Genomic DNA, 22,762 nt, shown 5'->3' with positions numbered 1-22,762 from the left:
CCTCCACAGACACACCTCTGAGGGTGCCTGCTTTAACATCTGCTTAAGAAAACATTTTGGTTTTGCTTCTAGGTGCTTTTTGCTTTCCTTAGGTGCTACACTTGCCAGACTTGAGTGTGAGGCCCTCAGTCCTACTAGGATATTCAGGATTTCTTTTCACATTAAGATATTTGTATATTTCATTTCATGTTAAGATATTTGCATATTAAACTTAAAGCCAAATTTATCAGCATGGATATTACAGTGAAATATCGAGATAGTTAATTCAACCTGCAGATCTTTAACTAGAAAACAAAGGCAGCATTTATATGGAGATTTATATTTTTAAGCACTTGACATTTATTAACTCATCCACACCACAAACCTATGAGGTAGTTTAGCATGATGTTAGCATGAATAAATTAGGTAAGAAGCAGAAAAAGAAAAGATCTGTTCTTACGATAATGTGCTGATGAGACCCTTCTCATTCTGGTCACAAAAGAACAACAATCAATTCCTTGTACAAGCTGGTCAAACAAGCAATGCATATTTATCTTGGATGGAATGTAGAGAGGGTACTTATTTTATTACCTGACAGTTTGGAAAGGTTATTTTCTTATTTGAGGTCTAATATATTGTGCTCAGTGACCTGTCAGAAATACCTCACTTAAAGATCAGCTTCAGGAGAGATACACCCCCACCCCACCACACCCAGCCCCCAGGGCTCAGATTTCCCCATGGGAGTATTAGCATTTTTCATCTATTTCATATTTTTCTTTTCTTGGTCTGATTGGTCTAATAAGCTCACTTCAACAGAAAGGTATAAAGACTCTCACAGTTCCAATATATATTTATATGTCATCTAAGAGGCAGATGAAAAACAAATCCTGTTGGTCTTTGTAGGTAAGCAATTGTAGATGAGAGTTTTATTACCACTTTTATCAGCAAGAGGGATCACTGTTGTCCTCTCCACTTAGCAGATTGCTTTATGATCATATTTATTAGTGCACTTGGCTGTGAAGACTATTTATAATGAAAGCTCATTAATTTGGGTTTCACAACCATGGCGTTTGTGGCCACGGGCACAAGTGCTAGCCTGAAGCTCACCTCTGTGCTTAAAGAAAAACTCTGTGGAAAACAAGTGAATTGCATGACCAGGACTGTAGGAGCATTTTATCTCTTTAAGAAGACACAGACTATTTCAACCACTTTGCAGGTTACCCCTTTAAATACAAACATTTTACTCTAATAGAAGGACGCCATTAGGCTTCTGTGCTGTGTTAATTTTGAATCATTTCTCCCTCATTGGAGCAAATCTTCAAATGGGCAGTAGTTGGTTAGTTTAGTTGACATTCCTACCATTCTCTGGGACTGTGAAAGTACTTTAAGTGTAGATAATTTGGATAGCCTCACTCTTTCGAACAGATAGGGTTCTCCGCTAATCCTCCCGAATTGAGGTATTCCAGGGAATCCTTGGTCTCGCTTGTGTCTCTCCTGGGATCTCTGCTGTCACCAGGTGGCTCTGTCGGAGCAGCTCCACAAAGCACAAAGCTCAGGTTTGCAAGGGTTTCTTCTCTCTGCCAGAATTAATTTACCTCTTTGAAAATATTCACCTTACATCTCACTCCCATCCATCCATAATGAAACTAGAATGTGAGATGTGACCTAATTAAACAAATTATAACCATACCCCCCCATCCCCAAACAACAACAAATGACTAGCTTTTCAAGCAGGAATGTTTCCATTTAAGACTTCCCAAAATATAATATTCATAGGCTCTTCTTGCTTACAGCTGAGCATGTCACCTCCATGGTTTACCGGAATGATAATTTCCCTTACTGCATCGGCAAAATATGTAAAGAGATTTGAAAACAAACAAAGTCTCTGGCAGGGTATTCACTTTCACTTGACAGCTTGCCAACAAGCAATGGCACTTAGATGAAGAATTCTGAAATAATCAGATTATTATATCTGGAAACTTATCTAGAAAGGTTGGCAGAGCCTCTCTGTAAAGCAAAAGAGATCTATGTTCATAGGCTTATCTATACTATATTAGGTATTAAACAAAACAAAAACAAAAACACCCAAAAGCAGAAGCTCACTCACTAAACACAAAAGAAAACAAAGACATTTTCTTTAACTTGGACAGTGCTTATTTTACAGCAGAATTGACAAATAAAGCCGTAATTTACACATATGAACTAAAGTCACCATTGGAGGTTTGTAGCTCTGTTGTGTGCTTTCCAAAACAGCAAAGTAGGTTGCTTCCCATCAAACACTCCTTCCTTCCAACAGGACAGCTGTGGCTGAGGTGGCCGCTCCTTTGTGCAGGCATGGAACCTGGCCACCCTGGTCCCTCCTGAGTGGGCCCTCCTCCAGGAATGGTGCCCAGTTTCAAATAACTTAATAACAACACTCTGCATTTCTAAGTCATTTCATTTATTGCTCACTGAGTTGTAACCACCTCAGCTCTCCGTAGAAAAATAACAGGCAACCAGAAACGCTGATACCAGGAGATCAATTGCCTGTGGTCACAATGAACAAAGGGTAACCCCAGGCAGAGCACTGAGAAGCATCATGAATAGAAGCTCAATGCCCAGCTTTGCAGCTTTACAGCCAGCCTGTAGGACACCAAATCCAGCCCTAGTGGAGAAGAATTAACCCTAGAGAAAGAGCTTTATGATTTACATTCAGAGACCTTCCCCGTCAGAGATTTAAGTGTTCCAGTCGGCCATACTGGTCACTGGTGCTTTTTCCAAAGTGATTGAATCTTGGCTCAGTAAGAAGACTTCAGTGAGAAACAGGAATAGGCGAAGCTGTCATTCTTCAGAATTTACTTTTTTCCATAGCATTGGTACCCCACATTAAAGCCCACAAGTCAGGCCAACTTCCTAAGAAATATTTATTTACTTCTCTCTCATTCTGGGATTCATAATTCCTCTTTAGGATGCCTTTGGGAAAACATTTCATCAAGGTCAACTGCTGTGAAGACTTTTTTGCCTAAGAGGATCATCATGCAGGCAAACTAATTCTTTTCCTAAGCTATTATTTTGGCAGCTTGCAAAAAGGACTTGGCTTAACCTTGAGAAACTGTTCTTTGAATGATCAGAGAGCAGAGATGAGGATTCTTCTTTTATTTACTGTCTTCATTCTCATTGTTTAGAGAGCAAACCTGGCTCTCATTTTTAAAGGTGAAATGAGAAGGACCAGGATTTGCATTCATTATTTATCTTCTACTAATAATGATTCTTTCTGGTTCGGTGCATGTTGCAGTCATGTTCAAAATGATGAAAAAATAATGTTTGTTTCTTGATAGAGGTGGTTTACATCTCAATCATTGGGGATTTACTAGAATAACTTCAAGGTTAAGGAAATCTAGAATAAATTGAAGACAAAGATTTTTCCACTGTCCTTAAGTTCAAATGATGCTCCTGCTGTTTGCTCTGGGGTTATGATTTAGAACATGTGCTGAATATATTATCAGGAAAGAATTTAAAAATCCATCCACACATCACAGCTTACCACAAAATTAAAAAAAGAAAGAAAAAAAAAAGCTCATTTACTCTCCAAAACTAAGATTAGTCATATGTTAATTTGTGAATCCTCGTAAGAAATGTTCATTGTTCAAGAAAGACTCCTCTGGTGGTTGATATGCAATTCTCCACGGCATAGAAATCCTGATTTTTTTCTCATTTCTTGATTGATGTTTTCACTATTTATTCTTCAGGCTATAAGACAGAAGGGAACACAGTCTTACCTTCTTTCATAATTACATATTCCAATCTCTCTGTCTCTCTCTCTCACACCCCTTTCTCCCCCCCCACCCTACATCACTTTATCCATCAACTTAAAATAAAGCTAAATTTATATGTCTTTTAAGTTCTAAATAATTTATGTATATAATAACTCAATTATTACTAATGTCATCCCATGTATATAGAAGAAAATATATATCTTTACATGGTCAATCCAGACATTAAGTTCATTTTGAAAGCTCTTAAAATGAAAATAAAAAATTAATTTTTATTTGTGGCACATTGCATATACCTATCTTTAAATTTCAGGTATAATTACTTGTAGAAATCTCTTGTCGGGAAGGGAGAACATTATAGCATTTAGATTTCAAATTATCATAAACCTCATTCTCTATTTATTCAGAATTTTCTGTTAGATAAATCAAAATAAAATGTTCTTGGTTTTACTATCAAAAAGTGTTGATGTGAATAAAATAGTGAACTAATTCTTAATGTTTTTTTTAGTTTTCTTTTATAGTATGCATGCAATAAATGGTAGCAACCAGATACTACCGTTTATTACATGCCTACTATATGTCAAGAATTTCACATTTTATTTTACATGATAATTTAATCCCCACAACCACCTTTAATGTGAATGTTATTCTCCCCATTTTAAAAGTGAGAATAATGAGCCTTAAACTGGCTATGTTAATGGCACAAGGTCATATGTCTATTAAGGAGTGAAAGTTGAACTCTGGGAAAGATCAGAATCAGAAGGCAAAAGAGCTTGTTGACATTATGTGCAGGGGATCTCTCTCACACTACTGAAGATGTCCTCTGGCTGCATTAAGACTGCCAAAACATTCCTGGCCTGTGTGACTCAGTTAGTTGGAACATCACCCCCATAAACCAAAAGGTCATAGGTTCAATTCCCAGTCCGGGCACATATCCAGGTTGTGGGTTCAATCACCAGTTAGGGCGTAGATGAGAAGGCAACCAATCAATATTTCTCTCTCACATCAATGTTTTTCTCTCTTTCTATCCCCCCCCTTCCTCTCTCTCTAAAAAGAAAAGACAATGAAAAAAAGTGTCCTCAGTAAGAATAAAAAATAAAAGACTGCTAAAAGCAGTATTTTCTAATAATTGACTATTAACCCTAAACTTATATTCTAGAAGGGAGTGTGGAAAAAGTGCTGGAGCATGTTAGAATCTTTGTATAGATTTTCCTGTCCCTCATCACTAAGATCTAAATATCTTAGTGGAAAATCCAATAAATGAAAATTCAATCACTCACCTAAAAGCACACAGCATATCTTGAAATTTCATTTCCTTTCCCCAAAAAATTCTTAGCAAAATAGATCTTAAAAATAAAATATTTTAAAAATTCAAATAAGAATTTAGATATTATTGGTATAATGCAGACCAAAAGAAAATAGAGACCACTAGCTTTTTTTTTGTTTGTTTGTTTTTTGTATAAATAGCTTTGAAATTTTGCCTTGGAATGACCTTAATAATGACAGCTACTTTTAAACAGTTATGAAAAGAAAAATCCTATTTTAGAATCTCATATTCAGTTTCTTCTACCATCGGGTCATGACCTAAGAAAATTCTACAGTGATTGTCATCTTCGTGAATTCATGTGACACAAAGGTTGAAAGGTCTCACTAAACAAATAACTATGATCTCATTTCTCTAACTGCAAAGATGAACACTTTTCAAATTAAAGTGAGTTTGAAGTGCAGCACCCATGTGTAATAGTAACAAGACCAAATGCATCTGCAGTCGAGTGGTCTTCAGTCATGATTACATCATTAGAGGAAACCAGGAGAGCTGTTTTCTTTTTTTAACTTATTCTAAAAGTGGTATTTGAAAAACTTAATCCCATAACAAAAAAGAATATCTCACTCTTCCTTTTTATAGTCAAAATAATTATTCAGATCCTTTCTGAACATGTGGAAGGAAGTAACGACAAATTAAAATACCCTTCAATTCCATATAGCTTTTATAATTATTCATCTGTGACTATTATTATTGCTAGAAACTCTCCTTTATATTGTAGTTTGTATCCCATTTGATATAAAAGAATGTGGAAAATTTTATTGCTATTAATAAATATGCAGCCATCCAATCCCAGGAGAAAAGTATTTTTCATCTGAGAGATAAGCTATATAATTCATGTATTTTCAGAAATTTCTTTAAATAGAAAATTGAAGAAAGGCATAGGGAAAAAAAGAATTCATTATATAATTTCTGTTTGTGGTGAAAAACAGTCTTTGTTCTCAAGGAGTCTTCAATTTGATTTGGGATGAAGAGCCAATTTCCATCGCACTGTACACATACCACTTATACTCACAGAGTTCACTGTATTTTCAAGATAAATCATCATAATAATGAGGATAACATAGCTTCTGTTTCACTTTCAAAAAAGAAAACGTAACTAAAAATCACAAGGGCCTTTTCTTAGGGTCTTGGAATGCAGTGAGAAAAATCTTAGAACAATTTGGAAAGGGTGCCTCCACCTTCCAAAAGAAGTTTTCATGTCAGCAAGCTGTGAGAAGTTTCCATGTTTAACTACTGTAAGCTCCAGCAGGTAGGGCTCCTGCCACCCAAAGGGACGTGATGGCCTTGCAGGGCAGGTCTTGCATTCCAAGGCCCCAGGTCAAATGAGAATCCCTTTGCAGGACCAGTTAAATTTTTTAAAAAAACCTCTTTTTCTTAGTCACTTCTTTCTCCATTCTGACCAGAAAGGTTCAGAGAGGGAGGACGATGCTCCAAACTGGCTTATGTAGACTGGTAAGAACTTCTTAATACCTGAAAAGGAGCTTTAAATACTAAAACTAAACTGTTCTCACCATTAAAACTGACCAGAAATGAAAATAAATGGTGAAGGAATTAAAAAGTACACACGGGCAGTTACAAAATAGTCGAGGGGAAGTAAAGTACAGCATCAGGAATATAGTCATAATATTGTAATAACTGTATGGTGTAGACTTATTGGGGAAATCACTTTGTAAATTATGTAAATGTCTGACCATTATGCTGTACACATGAAACTGGTATAAAATAATATTAAAGGTCAACTGTAATTGAAAAAAGCTATTTAAAAAAATCTGAGTAAACCCAATGGTAAACTGAGTTACTGAAACATCTATTGCATATATTAAATTAAATTAAAATGACCAGAAACGTGTATAGTCTTCTTGAAATAGCACCGAGGTGTGGGAAAAGCATTCTGATCAAGTGTTTTTGAAGATTGTACCTCAAGAAAAATTTACTGATGCATTTGCCCCGTGTTAAACTTAAACTGTGTGATACACCAATTAGAAAACAAAACAGAACATCCTCAGCCATTACCAAGCCTAGTTCCTGATAACCAGGGAGCAAGTTTACAGTGGCATGAAAAATGAAATCATGGCCCATGGCTTATATGCAATGATATGGCCAGAACTTGTTAGATTAGGAGGAGTTATGTCAGACATTTTCTGCAGACATGTTGCTGAACAGTAATAATTTCCAATTTGTTCATCCTACTGCCTGCGATGTGCCATGAATGACATCCAAGGACCAAATTAAATTAAATTGAATTTCCAAAATTAAACATTTCCCAATTTTTATTCTTTTCCCCCCCTGCATTCCCTAACTTGGCAAATAAGAATTTAAGAAAAATATTTAGTGTTTTCTTATGCTTATTTTGTTTTGCCTTCATCAACCACAAAATTATTGGTTTCCTATTTCACTCTTAAATATGTCACTTCCTGTGCCTACCCCCCATCCCCCAGTTCCTGCTCTATTCCAGGCCCTCGTCATAGCACTAGTCTATTTGGCATCTTTGCAACCAGCTCAACTGCCTTATCCCATTGGTGTTGTAGGGCTTTTCTAGGTTCCCATTACCTACTGCAGAAAATAGAATATACCAAAATTATTTGTAATGTGACCACTGCCTTCTCTTCCAACTCCATCTTTTTGTCAGTCACCCCCCTCACCCCCATAATCACAGAGAACTGCTTGAGGTTTTGCCAGGCTCCCCATGCTTCTGTGGTTTGCACAGGCTCTCCCTTCTGCCTGGGAAACTTATCACCCAAGCCTTTACTTGGCCAGCTTTATACATCCCTCTTAGTTGAAGCATACTTCCTTATGATGTCCTTTCCTGAACTTACCCTGGCCTAACAAAATGTATTTGGAATGCTTCGAGCAGCCACTTGGAAGTAGAAAACAAAGCCTCAAGAATATGTCCAAGCTATAGGAAGTGATCAATAAATTGTTATGCTTACAACAAGGGGTGAATATGTTTTGCTTCCGAGAAGGGTGAATGGCAGGGGAACTGAAGGGGGGGGTGGGCGGGCATGGAGAAGAAAGGGGAGAAGAGAAAGAGAATGTGGGAGCAGGGGATGAGATGTGGACAGAGGGGAACCAGAAGATGGCTTTGTTCTGTGCATGGTGCAATCTCTGTATGACACCCAAATCTCTAGTAATGCTCTAAACAAATAAAATACTTGCAAAATGTTAATTGTTAGTGGAAGTCTATGTAGTCTGATTGATAAGGGGAGGGGGAAGCACTCAAAGTTATAGGGGAGAAAGATGAATTAGACATTTTGTATATGCCAATCCAAGATGACTGGAAGTGGGATGTTCAGTCAACATCTCTGATAGCTGGGTAACATGTGATGAACTTGTCCAAATCCTTCTTGAGAAAATAAATCCCATCTGTTATAGCCATTGAATGAAGAAATAATTTAAGAAAATTCAGAGAACAGTTAAATATTGTGAACATTCAAGAAACTGTGAATATTCAAAATATAGGATATTCAAAATAAATGCAGTCCTAACACTCTTCATATACATAGAGAGATTGACAAAAACAATTTGCAATTAACTTACCAAAACACCTAAGAAAATAAACTTCCTCCGCTCCACATAGAACTTGCATTGTTTATATGCAAATTAATGCTCCCGATGTGCTTGAAAACAATTTATTCCCTTAAGAAGGCAAACATTTTCTTTATAATCTTGTTTACACTATTCATTTGCTTTGCAAAACATTTTTCATAAAATTGCAAAATAATGAAATGTTAGAGGCAGAGGGACACCAGGGACTATAGGGAAGCCCAAAGTCCTCATTTTACAGATGAAAAACTCGATGAAGCCCCTGATGCATCCATATTTCTCAGCATTACCAAGGCCTGCACCCTCACAGCTGATGCCTCTTATTTGGGGGACTCTATTTCTCTTACCTTGGGGTTTTAGCCACCATTAAGGCAGATGCAAACAACAAGGGATATCAGTCTTCCAGACAGATAAAAGAGTCCAGAACCTCTGTTTCATTCACTCATACAACTGGAGGTCTGTTATTTTATCTCCTGCAGGAAATCTTTCCTGACTCCCTCGTCCTCTTACCCTGTCCTAGTTAAGTCCCCCTCCTAAGCCGTTCCCTCTACTGTTTCTCAAACCACATTATATTACAATCTTTTGTTTACCATCTGTCTCCCCTTCAGAAAAGCCTGGGACTGTGTCTTTGTCTGTGTGTTCAATTCTTGGATGAGGTCTGACACAGAATCAATGCATAACCTTCCCCAAATACGTGTAAACACATAAAGAAAACAAGAGAGGAAATCTATTGCCACATTGAGAAGAAGCCTAACTCCCAGATATTCACAGTCCTCATTTCCTGTACTATCCTGGGAAAGTTCATTCTTATCCTGCATTTTCAGAGAAGAAAAACAATTAAGTATTTAAAGTATCTCTATCTCTATTATTATCTTCTACCATTCTTCCAATAGATTTAAAGGGCTCATGATATAAAGTTAGAAAACTTGGTTTTAAACTCCAATACCAATTGTTACTAGTTGGATATTCATATTCATGTACAATATTTCTAACTTTATTTAGTCTCAGTTTATCCATGTGTAAAACAAAGGCATCAATAATGTCTTCTTTCAGAGAAGAAAAACAATTAAGTATTTAAAGTATCTCTATCTCTATTATTATCTTCTACCATTCTTCCAATAGATTTAAAAGGCTCATGATATAAAGTTAGAAAACTTGGTTTTAAACTCCAATACCAATTGTTACTAGTTGGATATTCATATTCATGTACAATATTTCTAACTTTATTTAGTCTCAGTTTATCCATGTGTAAAACAAAGGCATCAATAATGTCTTCTGCAAAGGAGTGTCATGAAGATTAAATGAGATAATGCACATGAATGTGTGAAGGAACCACTAAAAATGTAGAGATTCTTGTGACCTTACCCTTATTCTTAATCACTTGAAAGAAAAATTTCTGATGTAGCTGTTACATAATAAAGACTTTATTTGGTTTTTGTCCCAGGTTCTTGAGGTGTGTGACCCTTGGGAATTTCCCAGTTGATTGGCACGTCTTTGTTATTCATGGTGGGCCCTGATAGTTTATGTTAATGAGGTGACTCATAGTGAGTCCTTAGATAATTTCAGGATGGGCCTCACCATGCTGGAAACACCAACCAAGTAATTAGAGGGTTAAGATTTTAACTCAATATTAGCTCAACCTTTGTGAGGGGAGGAGGCTGGAGATTGAGTTCAGTCAAATCAGCCAGTGATTCCATTGATCAGGCCTAAGTAACAAAACCCCAACAAAAACTCTGGCCACTGAAGCTCAGTGGCATTACCTGCCTGCTGAACACATGAATGTGCCAGGAGGACAAGGGGTGCTTCCTGATTCCACAAGAAGAAGGCACAGAAACTGCATTTAGGATGCTTCCAGGCCTAACCCAATACATTTTATCTGGTCCTGATTTCTGTCTTTTATAATAAAATTATAATCATAAGTCTAGCACCATCCTGAGTTTTGTGATCCCTTATAGTAAACTGTTGAAACTGAGGAGGCAGTGAGAAACCTGGAATTCGTAGACACTTGGTCAGAAGAGTAGACACAGTCTGGAATCCCAAAAGCTTGCAGCTGGTGTCTGAAGGAGGGTGGTCTTGTGGAGGTCTGAGCCCTTATCATTTAGTTTAAAGTCTCTGCTAACTCCAGTTAGTGCCAAGTCGCACTGCATTATTGCACTAGCAAACTTATCCAGTTCTGCTTCTGTGCTTTAGTGGACAGAGCCCCACCCTACGCTGTGGGGGGCAGGCACAGATAAGGCTCAAGGGGCAAGGCCAGGAACTTCCCTCTAGTGGAGCATATGGCAGAAGCAGTTCAGTAGGGTCAGGGAGTGAGTTCTACCATCAGAGGCCGGGCCTCAAATCCCAGATCTGGAATTCACTACCTCAGTTTCCTGATCCATAAATGGGATGATATAACAATAGTACAGATTTCAAAAGGCTGCTATAAAATTAAATGAGTTAATACATGAAAGTATTTTGTACCTTGTACATATGAAACAACAAATAAATGTTGTCTTTTATCATTAGTATTAAGATGACTTACTCTGCTACCTTGACCCTGATTTAGGCAAAGCCAGTTATGTCTGGTACTCTGGTTGGCCTGCTGGTGGTAAAAATAGAAGTAACATGATAATGCAATTTTTATAACAAATTATTTGACAATTTTTATATTATTATCAAAACCCCAAAACATTATGTGACCAAACAAGTGGACTCAGAAAGAGCATTAAATTTTGATCTGGGCCTGGACCTACCAATAACTGGCTACGTTGCAAGTGTCATTTCATTTCCCCAAGCCTCAATTTCCTCATCTATTCTATGAAGAAACAGACCAAGTTATTCTCTAGGCCCCTTCACTTCTGACATGCTGAAACCCTGTGGCTGGGTTAAGATCACTAAGGCAGAGATAGACTTAATCCTTTAAGCCATTCAATTTCAAGTTCAGCATTTTTCTGTCAGTCCCATCTAAATTATGACAAACTCCAAAATGACAAATCCACTGATAGAGAAGATTCTGTACAAGTTTTCTTTTTCTTTTCTTTTCTCCTCCAGGCTCGGAGTTCACTTGCTAACCAACACCAACTGCAAACACAGCCAAACCTTTCAGCAGATGTCTGAATCCACTACTTAAAGTGATCAGTGCATTTTTCAAACAGAGCCAAACTATCTTGTAAATGTGGTGACTGGTCAAGGAAAGATTAAGGAAGTCAGCATGTCCTCAAGGAGAATTTCTGGGAGGTGGTGGTCTAGAGCGGCCCCCTTCCGATACCCAGGTCTGAACCCAAACAAAAAAGGTGCATACCGGGAAGGACGATGATGTCTGCAATGTGTGTGGTAGGCAAGCTCAATGATGAGACAGTTCAGTCACATCTAGGAATCATCCTGGTAAAAACTGACTGTGACATCCCACTCTAAAGAACTACACCCTCCACATGGTCCCAGTAGGATATCTATGATGCAGAGTGAAGAATACTGCTACCGAGCCTGGGATCCTGGTGCCAGTTGACACAATCTGAGTCATATAATTAATAGCGAATGACTTTACCTCTTTGAACCCCAATTCCCTAGTCTCTAATTTGAGGATAGGCTATCTGCTGCATAGGACTTTTGTGAAAAATAAATGGGTTGACGAAATCCTTTATAAATGGTAAAACTAGTGGCAAAGCTATTTAAATTTAAATCATTACAATAATAACTTTATATAATGATGTGACTTTATTAATTCTTAAAGGCTATTTTATACATTTTAATTGACATATTGTAGTGGGAATAATATATTATCTGACTACATTATCATTGGTTTGCCTATATGATAAATCTCTATCACCATGAACTTCCAAAGTGTCCAAGGACTTGACTCTAATATACTTAACCTATTGGAAATAAGATGTTTGTCAGGCTGGGGGTGCTGAAAACTTTGGCCTAAGTAGTCAGGAACTGTGAAGGGCAATGAAGCCATTGGTGGAAGGGAAGAAAGGAGCAGGGAGAGGCCGCAGGGAGGATTTGCATTTATGTATGGCAGGGGCTATTCGTATATCACAGCTTGGTCTTGACCACCACTAATGAACTTGCTGATTCAGCTGAGGAGTTCTTCAAGCTGTGTTTAAGGTGTCATCTTGGTTTTTCTTGCCATTTAGAGTAAACCGCAAAAGTAATAAACTGTAGGAAGAATTGTTAAACAGAAAGAAACCAAGACTTGATGATTTTAAAAATTCTCAGTCTCTCTGGACAGCAAAAGATGCTAAAATTAAGACATGGCTTTCAAGTACTATCAGGAAAATGCGGTCTAGAGATAAAGCTAGCTAAGACTGCATCACCCTTGGCATAGACTTTAAAAAGGGGAAAGGATCAGACTCTTACTGGGTCCCCCATAGGGGCTTTTGAAGAGATTAGGGGTGTCCCGCAATGGAACAGTAGGGCTTCTAGAAGTTTAAGAGCATTGTCTCAGCCTTCTCTGTGGGATGCAGAGCTAGAATAAGAGATTTGTGGATGTGACCTTTTTCTAGCGCAGTGAACCCCAGTAAGATTCACAAAAATCCTAAAGTTTCTGAGAAAATGCTATCAGCAGAAACTGTCATTTTAGATTGAAAGGAGCAGAGATAGCACAAAACAAAAAGAGACCAGTAGACACAGAAATTCTACTGGCAAGAAGCAGGCCAAGCAAAGTATTTGGGTGTAAAAATGGGCTAACTTTCATGAAAAAGGAAGGGTGACTAAGCGGGCAGGCCAAGGTGAGCAGCTTCCCAAGTGGTTACCAAGGGTCCCTGCATCCTGGTATCCCTGCCTTGGTGTGACGCCCTCCCCCTGAGTGTGAGCTAAATCTGGAGACTTGTTTTTAACAAACCAATGTGGACAGTATGATTACAAGAGTAAGGAAAAGGCTGTGATGTCCGTCTTGTTCCCACACTGTTAACCTATGGCTTGTTTGCCAAAAGTTGTTGTGAATTGCCCCTACTCAGAAATGCCTCTAGCCAGTAGTTTGCAAGGAACAGAGGCCCTGATTTCAACAACTAAAAGGAGCGAGAGCCTGCCAACAAAGATTTGAGTGAAATTGGAAGCAGATTCACCCTAGTGTAGCCTTGATTGAAGCCTTAGGAGAAACCCAGAGAAGAGTTAAGTCATGCCTGGATTCTCTACCCATACTAACTGTGAGATAATAAATGTTGGTGTTTTGAACCACTAAACCTAGGTGTCATTTGTTAAGCAACAATAAATAACTAGTGATTAGTATTAAGCATTGAATTATGTCTCACCCAACCCTAACCCAATCCCACAATTTATATGTTGAAATTCTAACCTCCAGAACCTCAGAATGGGACCTTATTGGGACATAGAGTCATTGCAGATGTAATTAGTTAAGATGAGGTAATACTGCAGTAGGCTGGGCCTCTAATCCAATATGACCAGTGTCCTTATAAAAAGGGAAATTGGACACAGAGATGTGTATACAGGGAGATATGTATCAGAAGCGAGGAGAGTGGCCTGGGACCAAACCTGCCATAGCGCCTTCACAGGGAGCATGGTCCTGCTGACACCTTCATCTTGGACTTCCAGTCTCTGCAACAAATTTCTGTTGTCTAAGCAACTCAGTTTGTAATACTTCGTTATGGCAGCCCTAGGAAACTAATAGTCATTAAATGGGCGGAAAGGTGCTATTATAGAGTACCAAGCAGGAGAAAAACAACCAAAGAATGACTGCCTCTGATCCCAGTGGTACCCTGAAATGCTGAAACCCCCTCACCAGAGCATAGCAGGAAAACAAATTATATATCCCTATTCAAATCCCATCATCATAGGGCTCTTCTGATCACAGAAGTTACCGGCCAAGGCAATGAGTCATCCAGGTGGGCATCCCCTTGTATTATGACCTCCTTCATACACCTCAAAAAGGTAAGTGAGGTGCAGCAGCTAGAAAAACACAGAGCAGAGCAAACCTGAGGTACAAGTAAAAAGAAAGGTCAATGGAAGGAGAATATGTGTGCATCTCATCTCCTAAATAGATGTGTTCCTTAAAAAAAAAAATTGACTCCCTTTTGCGTAAATTAATTTATAGCGCTAGCTGACCCATTTAAAGAACCACAGGGTGAATCATTTTAACAAGAAAAAAATCATCTTCTAATGTACCTCTTACATAAGGTTACGCTCTTTGGAGAAATACACCCCAGCTCAGCTCTGAATGTGACTGAGTGGTCTCCTAGGTGTCAAGATCAATCAATTCTCAAACTCCATACATATTCATTTTAATTAATAGACAAAAAGAAATTGATTATGGGAAATCCAGGGCTGAAAAACAGACACTCTGATTAAAATTCATGCTGACTGCTCCCATCCAGTGCTGGCAAGTCCTGCTACGGAAGAAAGTTTTTTTGTTGCCTTTTTTAATACTTGAGAAGAAAGATGGAAGAAACGAATTACATTCCAACGGTCCTCAGAGGGAAGCACCAATTCCTGAGGCAGCATAATTATCTGCTTCCAGCCCATGACCTTTACTCCTTGGTGACTGACAGAGAGGTAAGGGAGAAGGGAGCTGGACCTAAGGGATCCTCAAGGCTCCCAGTGAGCTGCAAGTGATAGGAAGTGCCCTGCTCCTAACTGATTGCTACAGAAATGTAGGTTGTGGGCAGAGCATAAAAGTCTCACTGAAACATGTCTCAGCACTGCTCCTGCCTGACGCTCGGAGCAGACTCAGACATACCCTGCCTCCACGGGCTGGTCTGGTACAGTCTACATTTTGAGAGCATTTCACACACACACCAAACTAACATGGGAAAATATGGAAATGCAATCATGATAAGGAGTGACATTTCTCAAGGTGCATCATTTGCAATATTTTGATGAATTCCCATTTGTGAACAGCCAAGCAATTACATCAATAAACAGCAACTCTAGTTAGGCATCTGTGCCTCCATCTAAATGGAACCCATGGCTGACTCCTGTTTGTCACTGGTTTTCTCATAGTTTGGGGGTTTGATCTAGCCTGGATGTCAGGAAGATGATTTCCAGTGATCCCAAGAACTTGTCATTTAACTCCTGTATACAAACCCTCACAGTTTTGTTGTTGATCTCATTTCTTTCCTTTCTTGGCTTTTCACACAGGTCCCTCATACTTGGTCACTTTGACCAAAATTCAGAGTTTAGGAAGCAGAAACTCCCTGTATGGAAGCTGCCCTGGATTACATGAAGTCATCAGGCTATTTGGAAAGAAAAGAAAGTACAATTTAGTGAAAAGAATGTTCATGGGTCTTCAGGCCGGACAGGTCTGGATTTGAACTTAAGTCTGGTCATTTACTAATTATGTGAGTTGGGAAACTGTTTCAGCTTCCTCAAGCCAGTCATCTCATCTATGACTGGGATGTTAATATTTGCCCCTTTAGAGCCAAGCACTACTATAATGTGCTGAAGACAGAGCAGAAAATCAAAGTGGCAAAATCCATGCCTTATATTTTAATATAGAGAGACCAGCAACGAATAAAAATAAGTAAATTACATGGTATATTGGAAAGCGATAGGGAATATGAAGGAAAAAATCAGGGCAGGGATATGGAGAATGTGGGAACGAGAGGTGCAGTTAAGAGCGGTCAGAGAACTTGCCATTTACATGTGTAAAAAATTGCCAGTCCATATGCCAGTCCACATTTGGGAGGAAAGAGCAGGCAGGGGCATCAGTAAGTACCTTCTTGAGGTCTCCAAGGAGTAGCAGAGTCAACGTGGCTGGAGCTGAGGGAAGGAGTGAGAGGCGTGGGAGGAGGGCCAAGAGGTAAATGAAGTGGGAAGGTTTAGGTGTGGGTAGGGCCCTGCAGGTCATTGTACAGACTTAGGCTTTTTTGGTGGAGAAGATGGAAAACGATTAGTGTGTTTTGAATCAAGGAGTGACCTGATCATTAAGGATTTAGTGACTTAAAAGAAGATGAAGACAAAGATGAAGAAGAGGGGAGAGGGAGGATGGAGTAGAAGAGAAGGAGGGAAAAGAAGAGGCAGTAAAAATAATACAAAGTACTATGCGCATCTCCTGGGACAGGTAGATACTTTAAAAATGTTATTCTAAAGCCCTCTTCACACTCCACAGAGAATCACAACAGTCTTTCTTTGTCTTCCCATTTGCCTCAAGACAGTGTGATTTCTGAGCACAATTTTGGTTAGAAATTTTTATGTTGCTTGAATTAATGTCATGAAACCTTAAATAATAGAGATGAAGTTTGGGGTCAAAGCACAATGTTTTACTAGCAATTCTGAGGATTTCTGCGGGTGATTTCTGCCTTGGTGGGTTAAGAAAGTCAGATGATGTTTCACCATCCATCCATCCATCCATCCATCATCAGTTGTCCAACGGTAAGGGCTCTTGATCAATATCTGCAGAGTCGCTCCACATGTCTGCACCAAGACAGCAAGGATGGATTCCCCCAAAATGAACAGAGAAAGACAAAGATGAGAATGGGACTGATAGCTCAATATGGCTGGTGAAGTTTGCAAAAAACTTTTTTTCCCCAAACCAGTGACTCTTCATGCAGTCCTTAGTTTAGGAAATATCTCCACCATCTAGTGTGCAAGCCCGAAACATGGGAATCAAAGATACCTCACGCACAATTGGTGATCAAGTGACTTTAATTTTTCTTTCATACGCATTTCTGAGTTTCTGCATTTCCAGGGTTACTGTGACAGTTCAGAAGATAAGCTGTTCCAACTTTTCTCCCCCACTTTTTTTTTTTTTTTAATGAAATTCTGATCCATCCACTGATTTATTTGGCGGGGGAAAAAAATACCTTATTAGTTCTCTTTTCTACTTAAACCCCCCAATGTCTTCTTATTGCCTGAATCCTTTAGACTTACACATCAGACTGCGATGTGGCTACTGAACATCTCTGGAATTATTTCTCAGTACTTACTATTTTCACTTGCTTATTACCCCACCAAAATGCACCTTATACTCCTTCAGCCATATTGAGCGTGTAGTTCCCCTAAAAGGCACCAAACTGCCTTAGGCAAAGCCTTTGTTTAATCCGCCCTCTCAGTCTGGGGTGCTGGCTTCACTGCAGATACGGTAGGCCTGAGAATGTGCCTCACCGACCTGCACCTACAGGGGGCGCTGTTGACCAAGCGTCCCACCTGCCGAGCTCTGACTGCTCCTCCAGAGCTCCTCCCGGACTATGACTTTGGGCAGCCAAGACGTGAAGGCACATCTTTTCTGGAAGGCAGGGAATTCTCCTGAGGCGGACAATGGTTTTATCTCCCAATGGTCTTGCTTTCCTTAGACTACACAGTAGTCAGGAGACTTCCCCCAACTTTCCTTCCTGCTCTCCTTCACTCAGATGTGTAGTTTGACAGCTTTCCCGGTTTCTCCTGGATCACTCCCCATTTTTGCTCACAATTCTACCTAATATTGCTTTTGCCCACTGAGTGCTCTCTTAGCACTTCCATCTCAGAGGACCTGGTCCCAGACTAACACAGTGATCATCTGGTGAAAATCTACTCTTTATCTGACATGTCACTCCTCTACAAGATACCTTAGGACAGACCCCTAGGTAAAACAATGCATCATATGTAATAACAGTATATTATATATTATAACTAATAATAGCACTGTTATTAGAGATGTTAATAGCCACATGTCTCCAATGAACTCTATATAAAATGTCATCATACCTTCTATTATATTGCATTTGCTTCTTCTAGTGATAGTGTCTTACATAACATCTCTGTACCCATAGAGCTGAGCACAGTGGTTAGCCCACAACCAAAAACAGTTCATCAGTGACTGGAGATGCTCAATAAATATATGTGGAAAGAGTGAATGAATGATGTTCACTGATTAAGTGAATGAATGCACGAATGGATAGCACATGTGCGTGGAGAGCAGCAGTAGAAATCAAAGGTCATAGAGAAACACCAGGGAGTAAGAGGAAATGTTTCCTTTCCTTGAAGAAATAATGGAGAATGAGCAAATGCTAATAGATGAGGACTGTTAAAGAAAAAAGACTAAATTTTTCTATAGACATTTCAATTAAAAGTACAATTATAAATCAAGTATTTGAAAAATTTTTAACTTTGCTCTGTGGGACTGTTTTAGTGGTTATGTTGTTATTAGATGTTATGCAGTAGAAGATGCATTGGTTGTAGCCTGGAGGCTGGAGAAAGATGAGTTTGCTGTGGGGAACATACAGTCTTATCTCTGAATGGGAAAGATGTGAATTTGCAGAAGATATTTTTTTTAAAAAGCAACTGTGCTGTTAAGAGAATGGTACTTTTCATGGAATGAGTTAGACTATAGCTTACCATACCAGTCTTTTATTTAGGGAGATGCTATATTTTAAGAAATGTTATTTAATCCATGATGAATCTTCATTTGCAATTTCTCATTTTAGGAAATGAAATTTGTGATATAATCAAATTTAAAAACTTGGATTCCAATCTCAGTATTTCCCTTTGCTAACTATGTGACTTTGAACAAGGAACAAGCTGCCAGAACAGTGATCTCCTTTTTTTAAAAAAAAAGAATAATAATAAAGCTTCCCATACAGCATTTGTGAGGCCTGAATGAGATAATAAATGTGCATGCCATGAGAACAGCGGCTGACACACAATTGCTGCTCAATAAATGCTCGCTGAATCAACAGCCAGGGCTGTAGGAGCATCTAATGCATTTTAAATGTCTGAGACAAATTTACAACTCAGTATTTCTCTAAAATTAAAATCTACTTGAAAAGGTTTCTTACAATAACCCTCTCTTGCTCTTGCTGAACCCACTCATTCTTTCGGGCTGCATTTCCTACTCCATATTTAAGAATGGTTTTCCTTTTGTAAGCTCTGAGAAATCTCCCCAATGTAGTTTCCACTCTGTTAAGTCATCTTGGCACCAATCAAGCTGCTGCGACTATTGCAGCGAGTTGAGTCCACCTTCAGGCCTTGCAGTCTAGCCTTTCATAGACACGTGCAGGTGAAAAGCTATGTGAAGCACCCAGTTCTCTGTCCTTTTGCCACTCTTGCCTTCTTCTCCATCCATGTTCCCATTCTTCGAACCTTCACATCCTGTCCCTCTACGGCTTACAAAAACCTGTCCCCTGGAAAGGACCCCATAAACTGTTTGCATTCAGAATCTTTCAATAAATTGAACTAATATTTATGGAACACCTACATTTGCCACACACTGTATTTTTTTAAAGATAGTGTATTGGAACATATAAATAAACATAAATAAAACTATTGGGAAAAGTTGAGCAAGCGGATTGACCTGGTCCTGTGGAAGGAAGATAGGTCTTCCCCATGCTAAGTATATCACCAGCACAGGCAGCCACATGCTGTGCTGATGTTCAAGGGGACCCCAGGGACCACTCCTTGACTTTGACTACAGAGAAATGTAGTGGCTTTCAAATATTTTTACAAATTCTTTCATAACTTTCCCTTTAAGAGGAGGAGCTTAGACTCCATCCCAATTCGTCTTTAGCATGGCTGCACTTAACTCCCTTGTAGCAAATAGAAAAAAACCTAAAATTAATAGTGCATGCCTTTGGAGGCTTGGTCACACAGGTGCTGTCTTCCTTCTTATTCTTTCTCTTGGATTTATCATTCCAGAAAAAGTTATCTGCCAACTCATGAGGAGAGAGCCAGGTGGTATGGAACAGGGGTCTCCTGCCAATAGCCATGAAAGAGCACTATCTGGAAAGCATGTCCTTCAGCTCTGTCACGCTTTTGGATAACTATGTCTTGGAATCATTCCTGATTCACAGAAACTGTGACATAGCAACTATTTGTTGTTTTAATTAATCTCTTTACTTTTAGGATAATTTGTTACAAAGCAATGGAGAGTTAATATAGAGGAAATAGACATTGTTATGTTTTGGAGATACTTAGAAGTAACATATTGTGTTTAAAGGTAGCTGCTGAGTTTGTTGTGCCATCAACTTTGGAACCATAAAATGCACATACACACACACACACACACACACACACACACATATCTCTTTTGGAGATATATATATATATATCTCCAAAGCCATGATTGACTCTCATCCCAGTTTAAAATGCATGCCTTGGCTACAGCTAGCTTTGAGGACCAAAATAATGTCACCTTACATTCATATAACATTTTATCCCTGATGTCACTTGATCCTGGAAAATTATTATTCTGTGTTTTATAAATGATATGATATAAAGTGAATTGCTTAAGGTTTCATAGATAATGCTATGGATGGTATAAATTGAGGAGCTCTAAATTACAAGTTAACATAAGTTCTTTATATTATACTCTCCCCATGAACCTATTTCCAAACCAACGACTGTGTTAGTTAATAAGGAAGATAAAAATTATTTATTGATTGATTATTCATTCTGTGTCAAGAAGTGCACAAGTAACTTTACATACTTTATTTCATTTAATTATCATATCCACTGACATAACTTCTGTTATCAGCTTTCAGATAAGGACTCTTGAGAGTGAGGAAAAATTACAAGAAACTATCAAAATAACAAGAAAGTATCAAAATTACTATAATTCAGTCTTAGTATATCTTTCCTGAGATTCCTGCAGCTATAACTTGACATGGTATGATGTGGGATCATTCCTAAGTCTTGCTTGGACTTCCTTAATAATTTTCTGTCTCTAGACTTTTCCAATCTGCTGTCAAAGTGATATTTCTAAAATCACTTCAATGTGACTCCATTACCCATAGGATAAGTTTTCTCTTACCTATAGTATAAGTTCTCTCTCTCTCTCTGACTGCTTACTCTAACTCCTAACTCATGTTGATTTATTTTTTTCTCTCTCTCTCCACTCCAGGCTCTTTTCTAAAGATGTAAAACAGCCTTTACTAATGGTGGTGTCACTTTCTAGACCAACCTCCTTACTCTTCCTGTACATCTTCTCATCAACAATTCAAATCAAGCACCACCTCTTCCAGGAAGTCTTCTCCCAGGCTAACTCGGTGACCATCTTTGTGCTCCTGTAGCATGCCCTGCTTTTCCTGACATGGCATTTCCCATCTTATATTAAAAGTATCTGTCTCTCATTGTCTGTAACACTAGAAAGCAGTGCATGCCTCCTGTGTTTTGGCCCCCGAGGCACTGGAGATATAACAGTGAACAAGTTCCAGAAAATCCCTGCCTCTCTGGAACTTTTATTCTATTTGTGAAATCATAGATGAATGGGTAGATAGATAGAAATATCAGAGGGAACTAAGTAGTAGGTAGAAAATTAAAATAGAATGATGTGACAAATAACACGCAGGAGACATTTAAGCTGAGTGCTGACTGACAAAGAGGGGTTAGTCATTTGGGTGATTGGTGAAAAGACACATTAGGAAGAGATTCCAGGTAGTGTAAGAAACACACGTTGAGGCAGGAAAATGTTTGTTTGTTTGAAAATCAGAGTGAAGGCCAGTCAGTATTCCTAGAGCACAGTGGGCAGGGAGGGATTGGTCTTGAGCTGCCACAGAGATCTGGGTGAAGGTCAGATTTCATGGGTGCCATGAGCAGCGTGAGAAGTTTGGATTCTCTTCTGAGTGCAATGGGAAGCTTTCAGAGGATTTTCAGTGAAGAAGACTAAAAGATGGGGTATATTTTTAAAAGCTTATTCTGGCTGCTGTGTGAGGCATGGCATGTAGAAAAGCAAACATGTCCACAGGGAGCAAGTTCGGAGGCTGTTGCAGGGAGTGCAGAAAAGACAGAAACTGGAGACACAGGCTAGGATGCTAATAGAGAGGGAGAGATGAGGGCAGATTTGACATATGTAGAGACAGTCACAGAACTTGCTGGTACATTACATGTGGAATGGAAGGGAAGGGAAAGAGTCAAGTTTTAACTTCTAGACTTTTGCCTTGAGCAACTGGACAAATGATAGTGCTGTTTTAAAGATATGGGAGATGGTGGGGAGAAGGTTGAAGGTCTTGGAGGGAAGTCAAGTGCTCTCTTTTTAATTATGTTAAATTAGAGGTGCTCATTGGACATCTGAGTAGGGAGTCTGGAGTTCCAGGGGAAACATCAGGCTTGATTTGATTATGTATAAACGGATAGATAGGTAGCTAATACATTCATAGATAATAGACAGATAGTGTGTTTGTATATATACATTTGGACAAGCTATCTTATGGAAAGTATACTGACAGAAAAGAAGAGAGCACTCAAGAATGATCTTTATAAGCCCCTTTGTGACCAAGCTTTTATCATAATCTTTCCCAGACAGAAATTGTGCAGG

The 22,762-nt window shown here is 38.8% G+C and overlaps 1 protein-coding gene across 1 annotated transcript in view; it reads right to left on the bottom strand.

Moving 5' to 3' along the window:
* Positions 1 to 2,402: 2,402 nt before the first annotated feature.
* The window catches only part of ZMAT4 (zinc finger matrin-type 4), a 332,769-nt gene continuing 312,409 nt past the window's right edge, over positions 2,403 to 22,762 (bottom strand). Inside the window, exon 7 of the mRNA XM_090258117.1 lies at positions 2,403 to 3,708. Within this exon, the coding sequence (XP_090114243.1) occupies positions 3,693 to 3,708 (16 nt within the window). The 3' untranslated portion in view covers positions 2,403 to 3,692. The remainder of the gene's footprint in view (positions 3,709 to 22,762) is intronic.

The sequence above is a fragment of the Furipterus horrens genome, unplaced genomic scaffold, assembly GCF_987537825.1.
Source record: "Furipterus horrens unplaced genomic scaffold, mFurHor1.1.pri manual_scaffold_12, whole genome shotgun sequence".
In the NCBI taxonomy this organism is placed as follows: Eukaryota; Metazoa; Chordata; class Mammalia; order Chiroptera; family Furipteridae; genus Furipterus; species Furipterus horrens.
This window is presented reverse-complemented; position numbering and strand designations above follow the sequence as displayed.